Source organism: Callionymus lyra, chromosome 19 (genome assembly GCF_982586985.1).
Source record: "Callionymus lyra chromosome 19, fCalLyr1.hap1.1, whole genome shotgun sequence".
Taxonomy (NCBI): domain Eukaryota; kingdom Metazoa; phylum Chordata; class Actinopteri; order Syngnathiformes; family Callionymidae; genus Callionymus; species Callionymus lyra.
This window is the reverse complement of record NC_141836.1, coordinates 14,583,822-14,611,186: the sequence shown is the minus strand read 5'-3', so window position 1 is coordinate 14,611,186 and position 27,365 is coordinate 14,583,822. Positions and strand designations below refer to the sequence as shown.

General features: G+C 39.3%; 1 protein-coding gene across 1 annotated transcript in view; it reads right to left on the bottom strand.

Moving 5' to 3' along the window:
• The window catches only part of fgd (faciogenital dysplasia), a 52,125-nt gene extending 28,102 nt beyond the window's left edge, over positions 1–24,023 (bottom strand). The window contains exon 1 of the mRNA XM_087781197.1: positions 23,796–24,023. Within this exon, the coding sequence (XP_087637323.1) occupies positions 23,796–23,817 (22 nt within the window). The 5' untranslated portion in view covers positions 23,818–24,023. The remainder of the gene's footprint in view (positions 1–23,795) is intronic.
• Between the last annotated feature and the right edge of the window lie 3,342 nt (positions 24,024–27,365).

Genomic DNA, 27,365 nt, shown 5'->3' with positions numbered 1-27,365 from the left:
ACCCTAAAGCAAACCTTGTTTTGTCCGGTGTATTTTATAATACAGTTTTTTTTTTATGTGTCAACTTACATCAACTTACTGTATATATGGCCTGATGATTTATTTTTTTCATTTTCTAACGATTAAAAGAAGACGGCAAGAAGCCTTGCTGGTGGAAAAGAAGGGTTGCAGAGAACAGTTACAATAACAAACAATCATTTTAAAACACAAAAAAACCCTCAAGTTAAGGGCTCTTCCAAGCCATTTTAGGTGGGCTTAAAAATAGATGTATTAATTACAGATCATATATATATATCATCAGCATCAACTTTGGCAATAAATCAGTCACCATGCATCGATCAATACTCACTTAGGGAAAACCATAGACATGCAAACGCATCCAGGGACTGTGAAGTGATTGACATGGAGGACAACCAGATGTTTAGAATGAATGAAATCAATAAAAGCAATACTGGATTATTAAAGATAGGGCTTTACATTGAGCTACCTATGAATGGTTTAGTTGGCAAATTAACCAAGGCTATTAAGCAGGACGGAGAGAACTAGATATTTGAGCGTAACTAAGAAGATATTCAGGTGAAGAGTTAGACAAACAGGATTGTGGGTAAGTTTAGAGGGATGTTAGTGGATTAAAGAGTTGGTAAATAAGTTAGTAGGTTTGTATCCAATTCTGTACGTAGTAATAGTCGATATAACGTCACCAATCTTTCTCTAATCAAAGTAAAAAATCCTGCCACCAACAGTCAGATTCCCAACACAACAACACGGCGATGCACAATATTTCGCGTGTTAATACCGGGGTCAACCACTTCAGCTTGAACTTTCCCTCGGGCTCTCAACGTACGTTAACAACCGTAACGTCTGAGACGCCAAGTTCTGCTCTTTGATTGACCTGCCGGTATTTTTCACTGCGTGTGATTTTACATACTCGCCAAAAAGTCCCGAACAAAGACAACACACATGCTCCGGTGGAGACGAGAGAACTCCTAACACTTTCCGACTGGCTGCTCGTAGCGAATGGAGTAAGTAAAAGGGCACAAAGCATGCAGGCGAACACACGCACCCGACAACCAGAAAAACACAACACTTGACTTGCTGTCTGGTTAAATACATTTGTCGTCATTACGATGACAACATTTTAAACTTCTCGCTCATTTGCGACGCCGACGCGACAGGAAAGCGCCACGATCCCCGACTCGGAGGCGAAGGGAAGACCCCAGGTGGGCAAACGCTGCAGGAAGTTGCGGCGTGATAGAACGCATTAATAAGACCAGGAACCTGCTGTGGTCACCGGCGGCTCTGTCCACTCTGGAGCCCAAGAATGAGGAGAAAGCCACTGGAATGACTTTGATGAGCACACAGGGAGTAGATGAGAGGAGAAAGAGCACTCCGGTCCCACACTTGAATTAAATAGCTGTGGACGCTGTGGGAGAGGAACCACCATTCCTATGGCTTTTTTCGCTAAAAGTAAACCTGTCCAAGTTCAAGTCCAATGACTCACTCCCTTTTCCACGGCCCAGAGGTTGAAGGATTTCACATGGACTCGCTGTCGGAGGTCCGCTGCAACTTTCTAAATGGCACAAGTATCTTAAATTATCTTGTTAAGTTTGACACTTGATGAGTTTTTCCTTAGATTTTGTACCGACTGAGCAGAAGTTTTGAACTTCAAACAAGAGTTTGGAATGAGTTATCATCAAGTTAATGCATCAGTACTCGAGATTAATACTTTAACTCTCAATAATCAACCTTTTTCCTGTTAAATGTTGGCATTATTTTTAAGATCAGCCTTAAAAACAAACATTAAGAAAAACATTAAGCACCATAACAGTCAATCCATGTGAGATTGGAGATTGTTTTATCTTGTCGGCGTTTTTATATTGCATCATCATCATCAAGATGCACAGGCAACTCTTACTTCTGAGAAAATACTTTTTTTTTACAAATATAAAAGCACCTAAAGATTTATAAAAAATTATATAAACCAATCTTCTTCATTGGTTGTCTTTCTCTTCTCCTTTTTGTGTGGTATCTACATTAACAACTATGTTGGACTACCTCTATTTTTAGTTAAATCATATTTTTCAAAAATATTGAATAAAAAAAAAATTGACACGCTGGTTATTTATGACAGCAATATTCATCTGGAGCAATAAGACTAATATTATATCATGTTTCCTCTGGTACATTGCATTTATGAACAAGAAATCCATTAAAATGTTAGGACACATGTTCACGGTTTTCAACACGTAGACACCAAGCATGCTTTGACATGACTTGTTTATTCGAAGTGTTATTACGAAAGAGTTTTTTATCATTTAGATCTGTACTTTTTGTGATCACTTGCAAAATCTTGTAAACAGGGTTGTTTGCACTTTATTCCACATTGTCAACCTCAGTTTTTTGTTGCATTTTTTCAGGTTTTCTTATTTTCGTTTTGTTCACAAAAGGCTGATAAACATTCAACTTGTTATTTGAATAAATACCAACTTTGTTAATCTATATGTTATGATCGTGGTGATACCTTTATTAGTAGGTTGTGTTCTTGTTATGACCAGTACATTGATATGCTTCTAGTTGTAGTAACACAAGAAAGAGGAGGATGACAGACCAGTGAGATATCAGGAAATGATAACTGATAATGATAAAAAAAAGGACAAAACAGAAACGTCTTGGGTTTTGGAATTATTTTTTCATTCTTTCCCATCGAGACCTTAGACTTAACTCTACTCCTGATCACTTTCAATACATCATGGCGGCTCATGATCTTGTTGTGGCTCTGATTCCTACTTAATTTGATATCGTTTGACTTGTTTGGAGCGACACAAGATTAGCAGCTCCGGTCGCATTCAAAGACGAAACGCTGAGGTCAGGCTTTAATTACTCCCAATCCCTTGTGTGTCCACACTGATGACGGCGATAATCCGAGAGGATCACCCAACGATCCAGGAAACCTTCCGCAGCTGCCCAGCTGTTCCGACAAAACGGAATATGTGTCAATGCTCGGCACTGCAACGGGCCCCATTGATCCGGGTCAAAAGGTCGTCGATTACACAGTCTCGCAGTCTCCAGGCGATGCCACGGTGTCTGCCACACACTCGGGGCTAGCACAGCTGCCGCCGGTGTCGCCATGGAAACACTCAGACTCCCCTGATTCTTCTCACAACTCCTCGCTACAATTATAGTGGAAAATACCTCACTGCTAGCATTTACGAAAGGTCGCCAGACATCACAGGTGGTCAGGTGACCACGCCGTCAATCTCTACCCGGGGATGGGGTGGGAGAAGCACGGGGGGGTCAACGGAGCGAAAAAGGGAAACATTAGCCTCGCTCACCGCTCGCACATCAGGACGCCCCGAGGGTTCAGCGCTCACTCCTAATTACCCCCGTGTTGTACTGACGGGGAAAAAAAGAAAAGCAAAACAAACCAGAACCAGGATGATCTGGGATTTTTCCCCTCAAAAGACTCGGAAAAAACGCCCACAAAAGTCACCGGTTCATGAAAGATGCAGACCGGCATGTATATTTCAGAGCCTGGATGATCACTACATCCGTGACCCAGACCGAGGGTCGCACCTGCTTCAATACTATAACCCACGGATTAAATATGAGACAAGGTTTAAAACCGGAGCTACTCACCAGCTTCTCGTCCCTCCCTGGTCTGAATACGTGGTCCTGAACCCGGTGAGATCCATAAAAAGTCCACCACGTTGCCTCCTGGATCTCTGGATGCTGGACGGAAGCAGCGACTGCTACTCCTGCTCCCTCATTGACTAACTCACTTCCTCTCTCCCTCCCTCTCCTCCACCTCTTCCTTCCCCTCCTCTTTCTCCTCCCTCCCTCCCTACCAACTCGCTCTCCCAGCCCCTAAAAAAGATCAGGTCCCCCCCCTCCTCCTCGCTCTCGCCCCGGTCTGATCCCGGAACAATGCTACCGTCGCTCTAAAGAGTGGAGCAGTTCTCAGACAGCTATAATGCCCCCCCTTCCCTTAAACTGTCGCCATGGAAACTAATGACCGCCAAAGCTAGCAAAGAGGAGAGTGGAAAGGGGTGGGGGGGAGAGAAAAAGTGAGGGACAGGAGTGGAGGAGAGGAAAAGTGGCTGAATGAAAGATGGGGGAAGTGTGTGTGCGGATGGGAGTGGGTGTGACCGAGCACGGGTGCGAGCGAAGTAGCAAAGAGGTGACATGTTCCGATCGTTTACTAATATTTGGTCAAAGTTTACTTACTTTTCGGGTGTATTTTCAGGATTTTGTTTAAATATAATGTGATAAGATGAATTTAAGTAACTTTATTATAATTAAATACACAACAGTATTTAATAGTTTAATCATATCTAAGCAGAAAAATCCTGGTTTTATTAATTAAGGAAGGTCTGCGTTAAATATGATGAGTTAAAAGATAAACCGGAACATTTAGTTTAATGGTTTTAAATGTTGTTTTAATTAATCCATTAAAGTCTTTAGGGTTCTTGAATGTTGTGACACCATTATGCATCAACAAATTCGTTTTAGTTGTAAATAATATTCTATTTAAATCAATTAAACATATATTTAAGACCCTTGACAGGTCACCTAGAGACTAATAGTAGAGTTAGAAAATGTTATATTCATATGAAATATATTATATAAATACAATAATTATATTTACGACTAGTAATACAAACAATTATGCATGTTTCACTTTATCTTAAGACCTTGTTCTATCTTCTTACGTTATTGATATTTTATTCCTTTTTCTACTCACACATTGACACTTAAAAGGTTAACAACTGGAAAAAGATGATTTATCACGTCAATAGATTCCTCATCACAACCTTATCTAGTGTATGTGTCAGATCCAAAAACTTTGATACCATTTATCCTTCACTCTTTGTCCCAGTTCCCCAGGGTCAACTGCAACGATGCCCTCATAAAACTAGTTACAGATATGAATAAATCATGTTTTTTTTACATTCACTGTATTGTTCCAGATTTTCCGTTTCTTTGTTCAATCAATGTTTTCAGTCTAAATAATACATGTTGTATTCTTTGGGGAGACAGTCGGGGGTCCGTGTCTGCGTGCCGTACCCCCCCCCACAGACACCATGATCACAAAAGCTGCCAGATTGACGCGTTCAAGCTGCTTCAACTCTCTTCATATGCACATATAATTACACCCCTCCCCCTTCATATTTCCCGAGACCCCCCCCACACACACACCCCCTTCCATGCATTCTCCAAACTCAATAGTTGGGGTGATGTCAGCCTCAAAGAGAAGGGTGACGTTTCCCCCAAAAACGCTGCTCAGAACCTCAAGGCATAACCATGGAAACAGCCGAGGAAACATCCCCAGCTCCGGAACGATAAGGGGGCTTTAAATGTGAGGAGGGGGTGCAGGGGTCCTACGTTGGATTCAGGAAATACAGGAGCTTTAAAAAGTGGAGTTCAGAAACATCTCCCGAGCGTCGGAGAAACAGGTGCCGCCCGAGTGTTTTCCCACGTGAAGCCTGGACCAGAGATGTGCAGCAGCCTTTGTGGGTCATCTAATGAGGCGTACGAACGGTGCCCCCTTTTTACACCCGGGAGAGGAATGCCGTGAGGATGGGGTGGAATGTTGAACCTCTCGGCCTCTTGTCACATCTTCGCATGACAGCTTTGGAAAAAGGTTTCACGCGTAGCCTAGAAGTTGTTGTGCTAGCATTTAGATTAGTTCCTCATAGAAAAAGTACTAGAACCTTTATAAGGAATAAATATGTGTATATATAAGAAATTGTTTTGTGTTTTGACAGTTAAGTACATTTATTTATAGCAAAACTTTTAGTTCAACTGTTTAGAATTTTATAGCTTCAAACTCACAGAAAACAACCATACAACACACATTATAATAAGACATATATTACTCACATTAAAAGGAAAAACAGTTATATTATATTTATAAATAAACAATGAAAAGAATCATTTAAAAAAACATTTGAGTTTACAAAAACACTCGTAATAAAAGTTTCTGATTCTGATGATAAAATAAATGAATAAAAATGATATTTATATACGTGTTTTATTATTTTTTGGGTGATATTTGTTGTTCTCACCTTGTACCCATAAACGATCGATAAATGCGAAGGGAACAACAAATAAAATATATTATTATTATTATTATTATTATTAGTGTTTACCTCGTTAGCATCGTCCTATTGTGAAGGATAAACTGCATATGTTAATTCATAATAAGGTAATATGACTGATTTTGTTCCTGAAATTGTAACATTTCATATATCGCTTTGTGTTTCTTCTGGAGTCGCTGTAGAAGTCTTTTGCTGACATTGCGGGCCATCTTTTTGACAAGATGTGTCCCAAAATAGGTCGACAAGTAGAACGGGGATGAAATACCAAACTGTTATGTTGGTGTAAGAACATCCAACTCAATAGAAATCAATGTCACTGGCCATTTTCATTCCTGTCTTTTTTATTCTTGGAGGCTTGATCTATCTTTATTATCTTCATCAAACACGTCAGATTCCTTCCTTTAAAATCGGTTTTTTTCTTCTCAAAGTTTTCTGTATACGTGTAGACATCTGTGGTTTAGCATAGATTAAACACTGGCATCTTTGAAGTCCTAAAATGGAAATAGATGTAAATTTACTTTGATTTTAAGACGACCATTCCAGGGACCGCATAAAAGACTTGCTGAATTTGAGGATTGTGGAAGATCTTAAAGAGACGGTTCACCCAAAATTAAGGGTTGGGATTATTTACAGAAATCTGTTCCTTTTTAGCGTTATCGAAAAAAATGTTTGTTCATTTTAATGTAGCGACTGGAGCTCAGTTGTCTTTGTCCAAAAAGACAAACTTAAAAACATCCAAATACCTCCGTACTGCTTTTTTGTAACGTCCATCTTGTATTAAAGGAATTAAAAGTTTGTAGCTGTAGCTCCAAGTCTCTCAGCTCCTGCTACTAGTTCTAGCTTTAGCTAGTTAGCCATTTTCTTTGAGACGATAAGTGATAGCCTAGGATTTTCAGCTAAAAAACAATTCCTCATGTCGAGGCTTCAATACAAGATGGACGTTACAGACGAGCATTATGGAGGTATTTGGATGTTTTTAAGTTTGACTTTTTTGACAAAAGCGACAACAACGCCACATTAGCAATGACATACTTTTTTGTCTACAACGCTAAAAAGTACTGGAATAATCTGAAAATAGCCCCAACCCTTAGTCAACATGAGGGTGAGTAGAAAACGAGTGAAATCTGAAATACGGGTGAACTAACCCTTTTAAGATAAGGGAGGTAACAAAGGCCGTCGTTTAAAGACAAACTAGTCCGTAAGGCTAAAGACTTTGAGAAACATCATTGTAGCTAAAACCCTTGCAACACTTTCCTCCTCTGGTTCTGATCGGCCCACCAGCAGGACTGCGAGGACACGGAGGACCTGGCCCAGTTGGAGAGTGTGGGCGGTGTGATGATAAAATGTGGAGCGATAACCAGACATCTTTTTTGAAAAAGGCTCAGATCGATCAGATGCCAGCCGAGTGGACGACACACTTGCTTTGGCTGTTTCCTCACAGCGTGGGGATGAAGGTTTTGGTAGAGAAGGTGTTGTCATGGAGACAATTCACATTCCACAGCTTGGAGGATTTTACCCGAGAAGAAAAGGAATACAACGAGTACACAGAGCACATGAGTACACAAGTGTAAACAAGTGTAATTGATCACTTTTTTCGTCCATCCTTCAAGAGAAACCAAACAGGAAGACCAAGAAGCTAGAAATGTGATCGGCTTGTAATGGAGACGGTTAAATGGGAGGTTAAACGCCGACCGACAATTTAAGTGTCAAGCGTCAATTGTTAAACTATTTGAGCTGCAGCCTCCGTTCACTGTGTAACCATTACTTATCAATATGCTGCCATTTATCCATTTAAACGTCTTCCATTCACTCTCCTTGATCTAAACGGTTCACTGCTTTCATTCATGACGACAAAAATGTAAAAAATAATCACATTAATCATGTTTTTAATCTCAACCTTCACCGTTTCCAATTTAGATTATTGGTATAAATAGCGTTTTAGTACCTTTAACCCAGTATTATCGTATGTTTTCCAGAATTGTTTTTACATTTTTTTCTTTTTATAGTTTCTTAATAGACTTAGTAAGAAGTAAAGTGTCTTTCCATTCAAGCCAAAAAACAAAAGCACTCAATCACTCAATCATAAACTTTTTCTTTACTATACTCTCTTTACACAAATGTGTTTGAGTTATCCCTTGTGTTGTCCATGGGTCAAGGTGGCCTGAAAACAAATATGTTTGAGGTATCCCGTCTGTTACCTTTGAGTCAAGGTGACCCAGTGGCCTGAAATCCAATGTGTTTGAGGTATGCCTTGTGTTACCTTAGAGTCAAGGTGACCCGGTGGCCTGAAAACAAATGTGTTTGAGGTATCCTTTGTGTCGTAACTGGGCAAAGGTAACCTTGGGGCCTGAAAACAATTGTGTTTGAGGTATCCCTTGCATTACCTCTGGGTCAAGGTGACCCAGTGGCCTGAAAAAAAATGTGTTTGAGGTATCCCTTGTGTTGTAATTGGGTCAAGGTGACCCGGTCGCCTGAAAAAAATCGTGTTTGACGTATCCCTTGTGTTATCTCTTGGTCAAGGTGAAAGAAATACATATGCAGTGGTGGAGGTCGTTCACCTTGACCCAGTGACCCAGAGATAACACAAGGGTTAAAGAAAATGGCTTGTTAACAAAAATAATTTGTCTTAATACGACACCAACTATGGTGGGCTCCATGATGTCATCAATTCATGTCACCAAGAGACTAAGATTAGATCCCCCCCTCCACCCCCACTCTCTCCCCAGCATCCTTCAAACTGCCAGCTCAGCATGTGTAACTTAAACGTATCAACATCTCTGTGTACTTTAAAAGGTTGTTTCCAGAGGTCGCGACGTGACCTTCTCCGCCACTCAGCCGACCCTAAAATCAGAGACATGATCTCGGATCACCTTGAAACGCACACCCTCTCCTCAGAGTCCGCTCTCCTCTTTAAGAAAAGACATGAATATTTCACCCCCCGAGGAGAATCCTTTTAATACATTATTAATAGTCCAACTGGAGGGAGAGACGGAATCACAACGAGGACGGGAAGGAGTTGAATTCCAAAAGGAAAAGATCGTCTAGTTAGAGAAGTGTCTACATGGGTGCTCAGATCTGATAATGAGGTAAAAAAAAAGAAGAAGATAAATGTCGTTCACGGTTGATCTTTTGTGCACACCGAGCCCCTCGGAGGGCAGGGGAAGTGCTCGGGGTGGATTTTTTTTCAGGATTCATGTCCTTGGATTGTGTCTGTGGTAGGAGGTGTGAAGGCATGCCAGCGCCGAGAGTGTGTGTGCTCCCTGTGGTGGTCTCATCTCACGAGCTGCAGGCTCATCCCTGCGCACAGATGGTCTGGTATTAACCGTTACTGTCGCAGGAGACGTATAGAAATGTAACAGCAATGGAAGAATAACAGGGGGGTTTGTGAGATACAGTCAAACCTCGGACAACATATAGATTGATGATGTTCATTAGCTTCCACGTGTGTGTCCTTGCTTGTGATGGACCAAAAGCACACACAGGTGCACATTTGTCACCTGCAGCCACATGACGTGATGGATCATATAATGCAAATCACACCAAGATGAATCGTCGGGAAATGATTTCTTCATCACCGAAGCAGACGTTCAACGGCATCAGCAGAAATGATATATACTGTGGTATTATTATTTGTTTTATAAAGGAAATAAATATTAAAGTGTTTTACAAATAACACAAACCTATTGTTATCAAGTGATCGATAACGAAAGACATTTGTCAGAGAATTGTGCAACAAAACTATTACCATTACTGTATATATCTTTAAACTTGTTTTTCTATTTATATTTATTATTATTATTTGTATTACCATCCCATATGGTCTTATTGCCTCATTAAAGTATTTTTTAATTTAATAAAAAACTTAAAAACATTTTTGAGGTGGCTGTTGTCTAAATGTTTTTAAACAAAGGCAATAAAAGAAATGATCAATTAAATGTACAAAAAATGCTTAGAAATTTTACAGGAATCATAAATAAAATTCATTTAAATATCAATACAACTGGGGCTGAACATAAAGAAGAGGATAAATTATACTTAATAGGATTTATTTTTAAAATTATTTAATTCTATTTACATTTTATTAAGGCTTGAGGGAATCTATGTACGTATGATTGGATGTTTTTTTATGTTTGTTTCGTCTAAACAAGAAGGCGCTGTCTCGCCTGCTGTTACACAAAACTCTGCAGATAGAATTCTGAGCCGCTCTAGTAGGAGAACTCGCATTTCCCCAATCCTTAAAACTCTGGCTGCCAGTTTCTTTCGGGATCAATTTTAAAATTCCGGTTCTTACTTTCAGAGCTCACCCCCAAAAAGAAATGTATTTAAAAACGTTTAATTCTGGTGTTGCATCTCACCCTAAGTAGCTTGGATAGACCCCACCCCCCAAGAAAAAGGTTCTAACAAATACATACAATACAGCATTTTCTGTTACACCTTTTTGAGTAAGAAAAAGATATTAAGAAACTATAATGCATACACAAAAACAATGTTTTAGAAAATTAACTTTGCAACAAAAAATTGTCGTCAGGTGACAAAAAGACAAAAGATTCTTTCTAAACGTGAATGAAATCAGCCTGGAGCCGTGCTACGCTCGTATTTCTGGCTGGGATGATGTCATCCTCCCTCTCTCACGTTATAAGCCGCCGACTCCGATAGCAGATTATGGGTCGTTTCTACCTGTAAGTGCATTGCTGGCAACTCTCCCTGGAATAGATTGAAGCCTGTGTGGCTTTAATGAGTCTCACCCAACAGTGACGGCTTCACACACAATACGCCGTACTTCAGTTTTTTTTTTGGACATTAACTACGTCGACTATTTAGCTCTGGGCAGCGACAAACAGCTGACACAACAACCAACAGATGCCAGGCAGCCCGAGGCGTCTTCCGAGTTTCACAAGGTTTTTTTGACCTTTTTTTTTGCAGGATCGTTGTAAATCAGATGAAGCGCTTGTTAGTGAATTAGAGCCTCGGCGAGGAGGTGAAGTAAAGCCTGAAATAAGCAAGGAAGAGAGAGCCCCCCCCCCCCCACAGGAACAGGATCCATCTGTGTGGATGTAGCTCTCATCTCCTCATTAGGCTCAGGGTGTGATGACTGTCCGGCGATGAGAGCCGGAGCAATATGGCGCAGGGAAAAGTGCCAAAATTAGAGCCACGTGAGAATAAAGATGACAACAGGAAGATTAAAGTGGGTTTTCTACAACTGCAGCAGTGCATTATGGGTCTAAATGGGTCACGATTTCAGTTATTGGCGATAATTATCCTTGATTTTATATAAAGATAGAGAAATTTCTTTAAGTGTGTCAGCTGAGATGCTTTAAAAGATGATTTTAAATGATGTGATTATCCCCGAGGTTCAGAAATGCCCATTGTGGGCATCACATGACATGTTTTGACGTGTCATCACCATCACCCACGGCTCCACCGCCATCCAATTTCACTCAAATTGACCAAATGTGACATTAAATATGACGCAAGTTGTTTCAAATCACGATGATAGAAAGCAGCGGATTCCGCAGGGGGAAATAAAATTAGATTCACGTGAATTTTAACAACAATAATAAAGAGCTTTCAATGCATAACTAGGATCCAAACTATTTATCAAGATTCAACCAGATTTCTGTCAAATTGACGAATTATGCATCACAACAAGTGTGGAATGTTGTTATGGTAGCATGTCATGTCTTTTGTATAAGATTATTTATTCATTTTTCTCACAATTTAACACTAACCAATACCATTTACCAAAGGTCAACATCTGTGGCGATCGTCGACCGCGGTAATGAAATGAAGCAACAGTGGCATCTAGCGGTCAGTCACCAGTAACGCACTTGAAAGGGAGATTACTTTTTTCCTTAATAAATTAACTTTTAATGACACGATTAAATGCATCTTTTAAGAGCTTGAGGCCACCATTTCTTCTACATCCCAGAAGAAAATAGACATAACATTTAATCTGCAGGTTAATAGTGAAAATTATCACATTTACATCAGTTTTGATTTATTTCACGTAATTTAAATAAACATAAACAAATTCCTAATGAAACCATCCTAGAGTTGCGCCTGAAGGCTACTTAGATTTTTTTGAGTTTTCAATGATAACAAATAAACAAAAAAAACACTACAATGACAAAACATTTTCTAGGTATTTGCAACTGTAACTCCTCCTCTAAGTGGATCTCTTGTTACTTCATGTGAAACGTAATTTAAATTCAATAAAATTCCAACATAGTTTAACCCTTAATACACATTTATTTAACATAGTATGTTTTGAATCACACTTAAAAGATTGTGGGGCGACATCTAGTGGCAGGGTCCCGCAGCTTTATGTCTTCAGATTTTGCAACCATGAGTCTGACCACATAAAACAATATGTTGAGGCCCCCAGACCCTATGTTTGAAAATATAATTAGATTTGATGGACATGATTTTAATTTATAACTTGTCAACATAATAGTATGTTAAATAAATGTGTATTTAGGGGTAAAATAGCAGACTTTTATTGGAATTTTATTGAATATAAATGAGTGAAATTGCTGAATTCTAAGCTCAAGAACATGTGACTGTCACTGCAGCATTGTCAATAAAAAAATATTATTGAAACCAACAATGGCACTGTTGTTCCTGCGAACTCGGTCAAAGACGACGGTCGTGAAGAAAGGCGATAAGTGAGCATCGTTCTCCGAACCGAACCGGTGCCAGCGAGCCGTGATAACGCAGAGACAGTGAAAGTTTCCCTCTGTGGCGGAGCTTCACGACAGTAAATGAAAGCTCTGTTCAGATGCTCGAAAACAGGGATAATCAGTGACAGGCGGCAGCAGAGCCAGCGTTTTTATGCTGAGTGACGAGTCCTGAGGCGCCACAACAGGCCCACCACGAAGAGTCCCGTCTTCAATGCGTCCCAGACTCTTACGGAGGAGAAGAAAGAAGGGATTGATTTGAGGTCACATGATCATCCCATGCTTCTGCTGAAGGTCTGGGCCCTGCATGTCTTTGCAACTGGAGCTCACAAGGGTTCAAATAAACGTGGCTCCTGCACGACACGTGTCCCCGATCCACCACAGACTATGTTGCTGTCGGGGGGGTCATGCTCAAGGGCGTGGAGAATTCAACACAGGCAGCATTTGGCGGATGGAATCACAGTCTGATGATGTTTACTGCAGATTTTTACGGCCACATCAGGTGAGCCGGCACATCCTGACCGTGAGGGGAGAGGGTCGGAGAAGGAAGAGGATACGCAGGATGTGCAGTTTCCGCTCTCGTTTTCCCACAAATTGACTCTTGATATTGATTTCCCTCCTCCTGGCACTTGCTGGTTTCCAGATACTTTGTGAATCAACAAAAATATTGAACATATAAATGTCATTGAACAACATCTCACACTTTAAAATGTGAAATCAAAGCAAATAAATCCATAATAATAACATGTATATACATCTAAGCCTAAATCAAAGTCACTTTGAAAGTGTTTCATGGAATAAATATTATTTGCATCATATGTAAAATTATGATTAATCAAAAATGTATTAAGAATATGAAAATGAAACAAAAATGACAATAAAAAATGTATTTATGCCACAAAATAATTAATAAATTGATCTAAAATAAGAAAAAGACAAACAAAAATATGCTCTTAAAAAAGGTATAAAATGATAAAAATAATCAATTAAATGAAGCTGAATATCAATGAAAAATAAAAACAAACGGGGAAATATATAAAAAATGGAAAATAATTTGTGATTATAAAAGATTTACAGATTTACAGCTTTACGTACAGAAAAAAATAAATAGAGCAACAAAATAAGAAAGAAACAAGAGCTAAAAAGTAAAAAAAAATGTATTTTCTTCATTTGAGAATATACATAAAAAGTATATAAATATTTAAAGTGCAATTCAGAATTAAATGACAATATGATAATATTTTATTTTATTAAATGAATAAAACTATCATAAAAATACCTCCTATTACTGCCAACTTGTAAAAAATAACTAAAATATTCTCTCATCGGAGCCAATTAAAAAAAAAACATTTAGGTTTTACCGATGGTTAAGTTTTATAGTCTTTCTGACCATCTGTAGCCATAGATTTGACCTTTAACCTCCACCTCCATCTTTCCTCTCACCCCTCCCCCCGTCCCACCTCCGAGTCAACAGGAAGTCCTGATTCCAGAGAGCCGGCTCTTCAGATGATCAGAGCGAAAACACAATGCCTTCAGTGTGCTAAAGAGGACTCATAAAACACACACACACACACACACACACACACACACAGAAATAGAATGGAACATGCTTTTACTATTAAGGCATTTTTTCTTTTCTTTCCATATGACTTTCCCAGGAAAATCCCCCTCGTCAGCGAAGGTCCCATCCAGACAGACAGCAGACCAGAAGACACACACACACATTGAGGGGTGAGAAGAAGTTGACCTCACACTCCTGGTCTCACACACGAAGACTGTTAACCTCTGCCGTGTTTATCGAGATCGAAAACGCTGATGCGACGCTATTTTTAGAAAGTGTAACCAGCATCTGGCTCACACACACATCCATCAGTGCCAGCGAGATTCTCCGGGGTAGAGCTCCACGTCGTCCACGTCTGCCCTTTATTGGGTGACACCGAAGAACTCCGTCCATTAGGAAAAAAAAAGAAAAAAAAAAGGCCTCAACAGTTGGTACCATTTAGGAAAACTAGGTCACTTCCGCCTTCTGTGCGAGTGTGTGAGCGAGACCCTGCTGCAAAGCCCAGAGACCTCCAGTATAAACACAGCGTGCAGGAAGGACTTCTCCGAACAGAAACATCCTAATACCACACACTGCTCCACTTTCTCAAGTCGTTCCTGTGACTCCATGAAATAAAACCACTCCCGGAGAGCACCGCCAGCCTGTGAACGTGATACTGGATCTATTTTTCAAAACACTAAAAGTCAGACAAGGCTGCGTCCCGACTCTACCCCTTCGTCTGCCACTTAAAAATGAGTGTCAAGGGCTGGGGTTAGAAATGTTCCACTCAGAATTGGAACTACGTCATCGGTCGTTGTTGCTGACTCAATGCTACTTTGTATCTTTGGCTGCACGATAAATCGAAAAAATATCGCAATATTGGCACGTGCGATATGCATATTGAAAACATGTGTGATCATTTCTAATTTTTTAGTGTCATGTTCTGTAAAGTTGTCAATTTGTACTTCTATGTCTCGTTGTCGTTTACGTCTCCGTCCGTCTGTGAGCTGTGCGGCGAAGCTTGCTAGGCTCGGTTGCTATGGCGACGCGTCTAGGCTCAGTATATACACGGAAGTAAGACTAACTTATGAGCGCTACTCAAACGCTAGTGATCCAGTCACTCATCTCTTTCGACCCCCTTTGCTAAAGCAACATATCGTAAGTACTTTTCATCTCGACTCAGTTGTTTTCTTATAAAATCGTGGAACTTACAAACAAGTGTAAACCTGTCCGTCTTCATCGTATGCTAACGAGCTAAGTTGTTAGCGTTAGGTCATTTTTAAACTGTTATGTGTGCGTGTACAAGGAGGTGGGATTTATTATTGATTTGGTAATATCGCGACACGCCGGCGGCTCCTCTCTGATGTCGCTCAGTTTCGTTTTTCCAATCATGTCGGCACCGAAGTGTGGAAATAAACAAAAGGAAAGTTTCTTTCTCTATCCCCCCAGACCTGACCTACAGTACTCGCTCCTGCACGTGCACGCGTCTTCAATTTTAGGTGAAAGAAAATAATATCGCATTAATATCGATATCGCAATTCAAGACACGAATATGGAATATCGCACTTATTTCCAATATCGTGCAGCCTTAGTTGTATCAAAATAATAGTGTAAGTAGTACAAAATATAGAGAGTATACAAACATTTGAGTAAACATTATAATATCAAAGTGTCTAGCTCAGACTTAACATCTAATTAAAGTTGATTGTATGCAAATTATACTTGAAAGGTGTTATTACTGTAAAGATAATGACAATAATTCACATAAATATTGTGGTTTCATTTCTGTTTTTTTTTTATGTTTCAATGATCTTCCCACGCTTCTGATGGTGACTACATCTCACCCCGGGTAGCTGGGATAGAGTGACCTCGTTTAAGAAACGAGCGACAGAGAATGAATTCTAGAATGTCATTTTTATAATTACCTCTGCCAAGGAGTGTGTCTGAAGCAAAAATAGCTACGGTACGAGAATGAGATGATTCAATATTGGTCATGATCTTTAGTTACGCCCGGATTTAGTTTCGTTATTCACTTGAACGGCTGCTTCTAGAGCTGGGTATTGATCAAGGAGTTTCGATACCGGTACTAATATCTTCACTTGGATACTGGTTCCTGAACAGTCTTTTCTTTTCTTTTTTTCAAATACCAACTTCATAAAATCCATTCTTATAATAAGGAAATGACATTACACACATCACAACTCTTGAGTTAAATTAGTAAATTTCCGCTACAAACTGTTTTTCTGACAGAAATAAATCAAATTAAAAATCATATTCAGTGCACTTATCGTCACTTTTAAGCTTAAAGTTTGTTTCTCATGTAGGTACTGCATTTGGCACCAAAAGATACTCGGTACTACCGATTTATTTCTGTAGGTTTCCACAAAAACAACCAAAGTTTGAAACCCTAATTCTAGAAGCTTCTCACATCATGTGACTATTCAGCTCTTTCGATAATATGTTAGGGTTGCTACGGTTACAGTTTGAACAATGGTAAGGCCCTGGTTCAATTCCTAGTACAAATTCTTTATTCATAAAAAAGTATTTCTACTTATTTCAATGACTTATTTGAACGTTACAAGCACCTTGGCAGAGGTATGCATCGTCTCAGTGGATTAACTAAAATATATAATGTATATAAATCTTTAAGGTTTTTATTCAACTTCAGTTTGGAACAAAAACAAACTGTTCAAAGGTCAAATATTTCAAGACAAAGAGCAACATGGAGAATGCTGAACCAAAACAGTGAAGACGACAGGTTGTCATGTGAAGAATGTCGACAGGAAACGTCAAACTCACATTTGTCTGAACCCGAAACATCGCACTGACAACATCTGTCGTGAGTCCAAGAGCTTCCTCCGGGTACTCCGGGTTCCTCCCACGGTTCTGGAGAACGCGGCCACAGAAATATGCAGACGAACGGGCGACTTTCTTATGTGACGGAGGACAGGTAAGGTGTGGTGTCACTATCGCGCGTGTTTTAATTGGCGGATTAACCAAAGTGTTGAAGGACGTCGTTGTAAACACACCTGTCGAGGCAGCGTGCCTGCCAGTGAGTCAAGAACCGGTCCGACGGGAGCGCGATACGACGACACAATCGGGTTTAAATCCCAGTCGCCCAGAGATACAATGAAACAAAAGCGTAATGTCGAGAAGGAGCCGTCAAGCGGCTCACTTCTGCGCCCCAGTTTCAGTCGCACACCCAGCAGCGGGAGCCGCACATGACCACGCTCGGCAAAACCCGATGTGACACTTGAGCGGCGAGGAAAGAGCCCGGAGCTGGTGAACGACCCGGCAACTGAGTCATGCAGGCTCACCATGACATGTCAGAAGGAAGGCACAGTTGAATCGTGACTCGCCAGTCGGCTGATGCCGAAACAAACCCCACTCAATGTTTAGACTGGAATATTAGTATTTAGTGGACATTCTTTTATCGTTTTCCACTCGTACAGAAGACGAGTGCCACGTCTGTGGAGTGGAAATGAAGAGAAAAACAACAGGAAGTGGCTACAATTCTCACTAAAAGCACTTTTATGATTCACAAAGTGAGTTTGAAGGACAGAAAGCACATTCAAAAGTTGGATTTTTGTGTCCAATAAATCAAGAAAAGTAGCATATAAATGAGAATTAGAATTTTATTTTATTTAATATTTTATTTTAGAGTAATAGGATATACATTAGAGAAAACAACATCAATATTTATCTTTTTTTTCATGATTTTTTAATTAACAAATGTATGTAGACTACAAGGAATAGGATAAGAACCCTATTGAAGAAAAAGTCAAATTTCTATTACATTAATTCCATGTCAAGTATAATAAATAAGCATAATTTTCCAGAATTTCAGAAATTGTGAAGCCCATAATGAGCCTAAACATCCTCCTTTTTTTCACAAATACATACATCATCCATTTTTTTTCATATATTTAGTATTTTTTACTTAAGTACTTATTATTTTTTTCTTCTTTTCAAACCCTTACTAAAGTAAACCAAACCTGTATTTTTAGCTAGTTCAATAAAAAAAATTACCCACAAAAAAAGGGGTTTCTAGATCTGAATATATGACACAAGCAGAATTATTAATATTGTTTCAATGTAAATAATAAATACAAGTGATACGAAATAGTGAGAAAGAAGGATTAAAAACAATTAATAATAGACAATTAAAGTGAAAAATAGGATTCATAATCTAAAAAATTTACTAAAATTTGAAAGTTCAACAATGATGATAGTTTCAATATGATGAGGAGTTATTACTGTACAAGTATCAGTACAACAAATTGTTAGCTCTTGATGCTACAACTCAGATCGCTGCGACAATACTGTCTTCACTTCGGAGCTTTTGATCGTCGGCTCAGACTTCTGCCTGGAGGAGCAGGTTAGCCGTCGAGGTGACGTCTCCGGTTGAAAACCTGTCAATTCTCGTCACAGAACCGGTGGATTAGCATAACAAAAGGCGCTGAAGCAATATCTGTTGACGACAAGGCATGAGAGGATGCTTCCTTTAACATGACTCAAATACTAAAGTACCTGTCAAAGAGAACCTCTTGAAGTGTTAAAAAAAAGTCTCTTTATTTCGGAAAGCCGTTATCTCTGAGGATATTTTTGGCAACAAGAGTATTCATGTCTTTGAATTCTGGACAATAAAAACGGTTTGTTGTGCATACCAGGGTTGAAGCGATGGTGCTATTTAGCGAGGAACGCTTAATGACATCACGTTTATAAGTCAGTCCGCTTGAATCCTTCCATGTGTCGTGACCTAATAATGACCAGAATTTGTTGTCAGTGGGTGGAAACTCCAGTTCCTGGAAGGAAAATACTGCACAGTTGAGATGCTAACATATCGTGGTAGGCGCTAATGAACCCGAGTTCTTTAACATTGGTTACTGGTATCTGATATTTGCATGCAACACATTCATAGCCGACTAATCTGTCACGTAATAATATCTTGTTTTAAAACACGGCGCATCTGTCAGCGGCACGACATGATCGTCTTCAGGTAACCGGAGAACCACCTTAAATCCATAGAGAGCGACCGTTGGGGGGCGATTCAGTGCAGATAATACTCGCCGTCCTCCTCCCCGGACTGTTTATCTAACACGGAGGGGAGATGTTTACATTGGCTCGCGGAGACACAGACCGGGGCCCGCATAGCTTTGGTTAATCATAAATAACACTAAACATCCAGACGATACAATCATAGCATCTCACAGCTGCGCTGCGACCACCATTGTCTCGCATCACAGAGGCCGACGGAGGGAAAAAATGACACCATGACAAGTGTAAGGTTACCGACACAGACTCTGCGGAATTTCAGCGATTGCCAAAAACCTTTAGTCACGCGTATACAATGGAATGAATCTGCCTTTAGTGTGATGATGTTGAAAAATATGTACATTAACACGATACTGTCAACGATATTGTCGACACATAACCATGAAACGTAAAAACCACAAGACAGTTAAAGTTCGACTAATGTGTTGACTTAAATGTGTCTTAAAAAGATCTTGGACTCTATTGTATCATCAGTTTCTGTTTGTACAAAACTCTCTTTTCATTGAAATATTTACATTAGAAAATGTGCTTAAGCCCCGCCCACTGAAAACATTTTCTGAAGTCTTTCTGAAGACTCATTCTTGTTAACTATAACCACACCCACTCTGCCGTGATTGGTCAAGCGTTGAGGTTTGTCACCGCGCGTCATCGATCCCGGAATTCTCCACCTCCAAAGGAACGCGTTGTATAAACAAAGCGTGATTACAGCTGGCTGGAGAAGCGAAGCCCATTATTACGTCATAATGGACTCCGCTTTCGTAACCTCTAGTTCGCCAAGATTTCAGACGGCGGAGCACTTTATAAAGTAATACGTTCAAAACATGTTCATGATGAGATACTTACTGCATCTTGGAGAGGAAGACACTCAAGATTCAGATTCAAGAGCAGCTTTATTTGCCACTACATATAGGTATGTGTATATACATGGAATTTTCTGTGGTTGTGGACATCTTTGGAATTGGTTGTAACAAAAAATTAGAAGAGGGAAAAGATGAACAATATATACAAAATATACCAAAAAAATTGTGCGGAAAGATATGTAAAAATAAACACAAAAAACCCTGTCAAACAGTATAAATGGGATGGTGGGGATTATCTGTTCACGATGAGATGGCAAAGTGTTCTTGAAGCATGTGAGTCAGTCAGGAGAGTTGTGTTTTCACATTAGTGTCTCTTTAATTAGCATTAAGTGCTTTTAGAAATCTGAAGCGTCACTACTTATTGTTGACTATGATTCAAACATTCCTCATTCTTTTTGTTCTTGGTCCATGCAAAAAGGCGGATATTTAAAAACTAATTTCTGTCTCATGAATTTATAGGTAGAGGTAAACCCATGAGCTTCCTATCGTGTACTGTTGGCAGTCGACACACACACTGAACTGTTCCACTGAGATCAGTTTCCATTTTAAGTCTAATCAATAAGTGATTCTAGGAGGCGATCTATGGTGGGTTTTTGGTTATTTCTAGACATGCCATTGTTGTCAAATAACTACAGGTTGTATAAACAGGGGTTTCGCGTCTCACACAATGTTGCTATTAAAAATCAGGCTAGCTGTGGATATCAGACAGAATATCAATAAAAAGATGTAAGGCCAAGTTTGAGACTTAGTGGAAACATTGCTTATGTAGTGTTATTGTCTTTGACAAATTAACCAATTCTACAATTTTTATGAATTTTTATTATTTTATAATCACTTGTGTGGCTTCTCACTGCTGCTGCTAACATAACCTAAACTAGTACTAAAATTGATGATTGTTCATGTGAAGCTTTCTTTTATCTCGTCAACTCTTTCTTCTATTCCTCTTTTCATCCCTTTTTTTCCCCCCCATTCACTTGAATGGGAAAAATCTTCAACTCGTGTTTCAACTCCTTCCACTTTGACCTTCAGGTAAATTCATCTACTGACACCTGGAAACTTCATTCAACTTCTATCTACTACTACTACTACTACTACTACTTTTACTACTCATTCCACTTTTATTAATTATACTTATACTACTACTTCTACTAGTTATTTTACTAGGTACTACTACTTCTTCTACTTATTCCACTTCTACTTCTACTACCAATTATTCTACTACTACTACTACTACTTATTCTACTCCCACTAAAAATCCTACTTCTTCTCCAACTACTTCTACTTTTACTACAAATTCTACGACTACTTCTACTACTTCTTCTACTCCCACTACTACTTTTACATCTATGACAAATTTTACTTTTTACTTCTTCCTTTTCTCTTTTTTCTTCTTCGCATCCTTTTTCACTTTATTTTAACGTTCTCACATCAGTCTTTCTCCTTTATGTCATCATTTCCACAAACTTTACTTTGAATACTAATACTGTCAAGCATTTCAGTTTACACATTCAGCAGATTCCGCATCCACTCTTCATTTATTCTGGAAATGCAAACTTTCTAGTTTTAATGCTGTGTTTTTATGAAATTGTGTGAAATGAGATCCTTGGCAGAGGTATGTAAAGCCACCACAAAACAAAACGACCGAACAGATTTCTAGATTTCAGTTCGGCGTCTTAAAAAGTACAGTAAACAAGAACGCTATTTAATCAATACACGTGATATCCCCGCTAAGATCGAATCAAAGTCATCGAACTTGTTACAGTAATGAACTTCCTGTGGAAAAGAATTAGGTCAGTGTTGCAGACGAGCGTCTCAGGCCGGCTCAGGCTGAAGAAACATTCAATCTTGATGCAGTTTGTTTTGATAGATTCTCTGATTATTTGATGCAGGGGATCCACCAAAGTTGACCCTCGGATCATAAACACAAAAATAAGCAGCGGAGAATTCGCGAGCGGATTCGGTTCCCATGTGGAGGAAATAGGAGCGAGAGAGGGGGGGGAAGTTGTGGAAAAGAAAACCCATATTTCATCTGACCATGGATAGCCTGTATGAGTGGGAATTGGGGGAAGGGGCAGGCGGAAAAGGAGAGGGGGCAGAGATTGATCTGGGACAGTGAGGGGAGAAAAAGGAAATAGCACAAAAAAAAGAGGGAAGGCCTCGAACCAGTGTGAGAGAATGGATGGAAAAAAAAGGAGGATCGATTCCTCCCACGAGTTCCAGAACAAACACTTTTGCCAGAATTCTCTCCGCATAGTTCACCTTAGGTACAGCCCAATATCGTCCCATCAGCACTTTGTCTCGATCAAACCCTCCCCCTTCTTTGTCTGCACCCCAGATCTTCAGAAGTACTCTGGTCCACCTTGTGGTTTCGCCCAGGAATGTCACACAAAGAGATGAGTCAAGGGGTCGCTAAGGTCAAGGCTGCTGGATGGATTCATATACATATTAATATCATTCATCGATTTTGTCTCTGCGGCTGAGGGAGGTTGAATCCCAGAGAGTCGGGGTAAGAAGGTCAGATTTTCTATTCAGCCGCATTTTATTCAAAACCTGGAATCATTTTCAAAGAGACACGGACAACTACAGCGCTTTCAACTCTGGCTGTCATAGTAAGACAAACAAGCCATGTTTTTTGATGTGGATTACAACAGCTGTGAGCAAGATCTGTTCCCAATAAAACTGACAATACTCATCCAATACTCTTGAGAAGTAAAGATGTTCAAACAAGTGTGGATGTGATTGAATATATGTGTCAGTTTATATGAAAAAATGACAATGGTTGGTCACCTAAAGATGAATTGTATCTTCAAGACATCTCATCTTAGCATCTTTTAGCTTTAAATCGACAAGAAAAGTGACAAAAAATGAAGAGAAAAATACAATATATAAGTGAAGTCTGCATCCATCATTGATTGAAATGTTGTTTCGCACACTTTTATCCAAAGTATCATACAATGGATCATCATGTTATCACACCATATGAGTTGTGTAATGGTTGGTGCCATATAGATCAAGAAACTACATCACACTGGAATTCAACCGATGAAGATGAGTTTTAATAAAGAAAAACAGTGAAATTATTCACTAGATTTCTCTTTAAACGTAATTTTAATTAAAGTATTTATATTTCAAATGCTAAAAAAGTTCCTAAAATACTTTTTATATTTATTTATTAATACATATATTAGTAGTAGCACTCACAACATGTTCAAATAGAGACATTACCCTCATATATATTCTGTTTTTTTTAAGTTTTTTAAGTACTAAACGGAAACAGAAGTGGCTCAAAAAAAGGAGTGGACTTGACTCTGGTATTCAAGCATCTATGGAGCGACTTTTATCAAACACTCTTCATGGAATAAACGTGTGTGTGTGTGTGTGTGTGTGTGTGTGTGTGGGAGTGTGTGTGGCACAGCTTTCGCCATGTCAGCTCTAGTCAATGAAGCATGAATATCTGGTTCAGAGACACAAGACTGACACGGATCCAGACCCTGGTGACAGCTGGGGGAACCTGGACCCCGATCCCAGTAAAAAATAAAGACCCAGCAAACAAAAGGAGACTCACCAGCCGCTGAAACCCCCTGCATCCTGCAGAGTTGTCGATCCCGTCCCGAGACTACTTTTTGTTTTCCCAAAAACTCGCCTTCAGGTCCCGGGTTCAAATCCCACACCCGGACCACTTCATGGTCCTCTCGCTGACAGTCCGCGGGTCATTTTCTGGGGCGAGATCTAGCCGCACAGTAGTCCTCCATGTAGTCCTTTCTCCTCCCGTCTCCACAAACTCTCCTCGCTGGAAAAAAAAAAAAGAAAAAGAGAGAGAATATGCGCGCTCACGCGGATCGGCGCGTGCACGCGTCAGCTCATTCATTGACTGCTTGAAGATCTTCGCTCGAATCTCTGCTAAATAAACTGGTTTGCGGATGTGATACACATGTGTGTGTGTGTGCGCGCGCGGTGGTGGCGGCCCTCTGGTCACGGACGGTCACGTGAAGTCATGAATAAGAAGAAGCTATTTTAGGAAGAAAGAGTCCACAGATGCCCGGTAGAGTGGAAAATAGTCAAGGAAATTGAATTCAGGCTGACCTTAGGTTTTTTTCCACTCTTGTCTCTGTCCTGGATTTGAGCTTCAAGACCTTCTTCATCCCTGATCCGGATCAGAAACTTTTATTGTTGTCAACACAACACTGGCTTTGTTTGTGGCGTCAGAACAGAATGAAAATAATGACATAAGACAAGATGTGTCTTAAGATTTAAAATAACAGAACCAAGCATTTGTTAGAACAACTAAATAATAACGAAAAAAAATGAGTTGGTCAGACACCCTGGTACAGTTCAACAGTTTATTTCCATATTACATATCCTACATTATATAAGTAAGTAAGTAAGTGATATTTATAAAGAGCTTTTCTAGACGCGCTTAAACAATAAAAAACATTTAAAAAACTCAAGAAATATATACTAAAAAGATCAAGATAACAATAAAAAAAACACAGGTGTCCCAGAAAATCAGGGAAAAGCCTGCAGAATAAGAAAGTCTTAAGATGTTTCTTAAAGGAGTCAGTAGACTCGATCAAGCGCAAAAAGATAAATCCTGTTTTTTATTTATTTATAATAATTAAAGCTAAAACTAAAATGGTTATATAATATACATATCTTACATGCCATTTTATGGTAATATCTCTTTAAGTTATTACTCTTTTTTAATTTAATTTGTATTATTCAATTTCTATTTTCTGTAATGTCACCACAACAAATACCTGTGTTGTTTTTTTACAACACTGGCAATAAGAGTTTTTAATCTTGATCTGATATCTTGCCTGTGAGCCGGGCTCAGAAGCCATCAAATCTACCCTTTAAAATCATTTTGAATCCTCTTTTATTATTCATCCCTGCGCCTACGATGTTGAGTGAACACGACGGTCAAACTGTGAAAAGGTCACCGACAACATGAGTATCGACCACTCAAAAGGTAGCCATAAAATCATCTACGAGGTGTATGCTTACTTTCAGAAGCTCCAATCTGAGTCTCTCACAGATCCACAGCTGCTTTATCATTTTCATCAAGTGGATCACAAGTTGTCTTTGTTCATTGGAGTCTTTATTACGGGGTCTACTTTTAAGTCTCCATTAACCTCACCAGCTGAGCCCCCTGTAACCTCTCCTCGCATCTGTTAACTTCCCCCCTTGTCTTTTCTTTTTTGGCGACACGTGTCGACTCAGCCACGCATCATTAACCTCTTTTGTGGCGGCGGCGGCTGTTGCTGTTGGCCCTTTCTGCCTGAGATCAGCAGAGACAACAGCAGGGTTTCGGATGACAATGCGCCCAAGTGGGGACCACTTTGCCGAGCGGGGAGGCTTGTATCCATCACTTGTCCTGTGTCGGCTGGTTAACACGAGTCTAATCGCTTAATCTGAGGAACATGACTTCCATTTTACCAGAGCAGGCAACTACAAGAAAGTTTTTTTTTTAAGCTTTTTCGACCCGAGCCATCCCTCCCAGCTCCCCGGGGTCACCTCCAGGCAGAGCAAACATAGGCCTGGATGGAGCCATCGTCGTAATGCAATTACGGAAAGATACTTCTATAAACAGGGATTGTTTCGATGCTCACACGCCTGCTGGGTTTTCACACTTGAAATCCACATCAGGACTGGAGGTGCCAGTCACCTCCTGAGGTGACAAAGAATCTGATGTATCAGTTTAGAAAAGCTGCTCCTATAGATAAAGACATGGATTAAACATCATATTTAACTAGTAAAATGGTTCTGTAACACAAATAAATGTATATATTTATAATAAATATAAGGATTTTTAAATAAGAACAAAAAACAATATTAAGAATGACAGAAAACAAATGAAATCTTATGTGTTTGAAGTACTATTATAGTAGCTATTATCATAATAATAAGTAATATTGTAAAACATTAAGGATTATAATTCATTTAATAATTTAGACAGAGGCCTCAGGATGTATGTGATATTTAAGTACGTGGTATATCATATATTGTATTGTAATAAACTTCACTCACAGCTCTCTCTTACAGTATAACTTGTTGTCTGTATTATCTAATTCAATATTTTACATTTCAGATCAAGTCAAAGTTGTTCTTCCTCATGACAACACACAGGCCAAGCTTCTGTACATCATGAGGCAGAGGAATCTCCCCCCGGGGTCACCCACTGGTGAACAGCATCAATGGGCTTATTTCTGACGCAATAGAGATAAAAAAAAACGTGTGCAATTACGTGTGTGATCCATGTGAGGACAGGAAGGTGTGAGACAAGTCCACATGGATCCATCACATGACGGACGTACATAAATGAGATTCTTTGTCAACACTATCAGCAGCAGCTTCAACTAGTGTGGCAGCGCAGTGCCCCCTGGCGGTCGTTGAAAGAAGTGCGGCAGCAGCTGTGGTGGAGGTTTTTTACCTATAAATAGAGACGGTGATGCAAAACCCACTGACCCATTTTTATCAGCCATCTGAGCTCGGATGGAGGGCATGAAGAAGAGACAGAACCGGTATTTATTTCTACTTAACAAAACAGACATTTATTTTCTTCTTTGTTGTTTTTTAGGCAAAGCTTTGGATTTATTTAAATAATTTAAGTCCAATTTAATGATACATTATTGAATTCACATAATAATTATAGACTAACCAATACTTATTCTGTATTATTCATGATTATATTCATCTTTTAATCATGTTATTTTGCATCAAAAGTTAAAACCCACTGGTGACATGAATGACAGGTGGCTGGTGAACCCCTGTAACATAAATAAGTCAAAGGAGCGAACACTGTGGTCGCCCAATTCTCTTGGTTCATTTATAAAGAATAAAGAAAGGTTGTACATGAGGAGTGTGTTATAAATTTATCATTTTTCACTTTCATCCCTCCGTATCGAAAAGAACAAGGAAATGTGTTACTATTGTTGGGACAGGAGTTTACTGAAGATACAGGCTCTACTTTTAAAAGCTAGTTAACTATGAGATGATTAAATAAAAAGAAATCAAATTATAGATAAAAAAGTTTGTTTTCAAAACATGTTTTCCAGATTATATTAATCTTTTAAACTATTAAATAAGGTAAATACAACTTATATTTCTCAATATGCAACTAAAGCTTTTAGTCCTA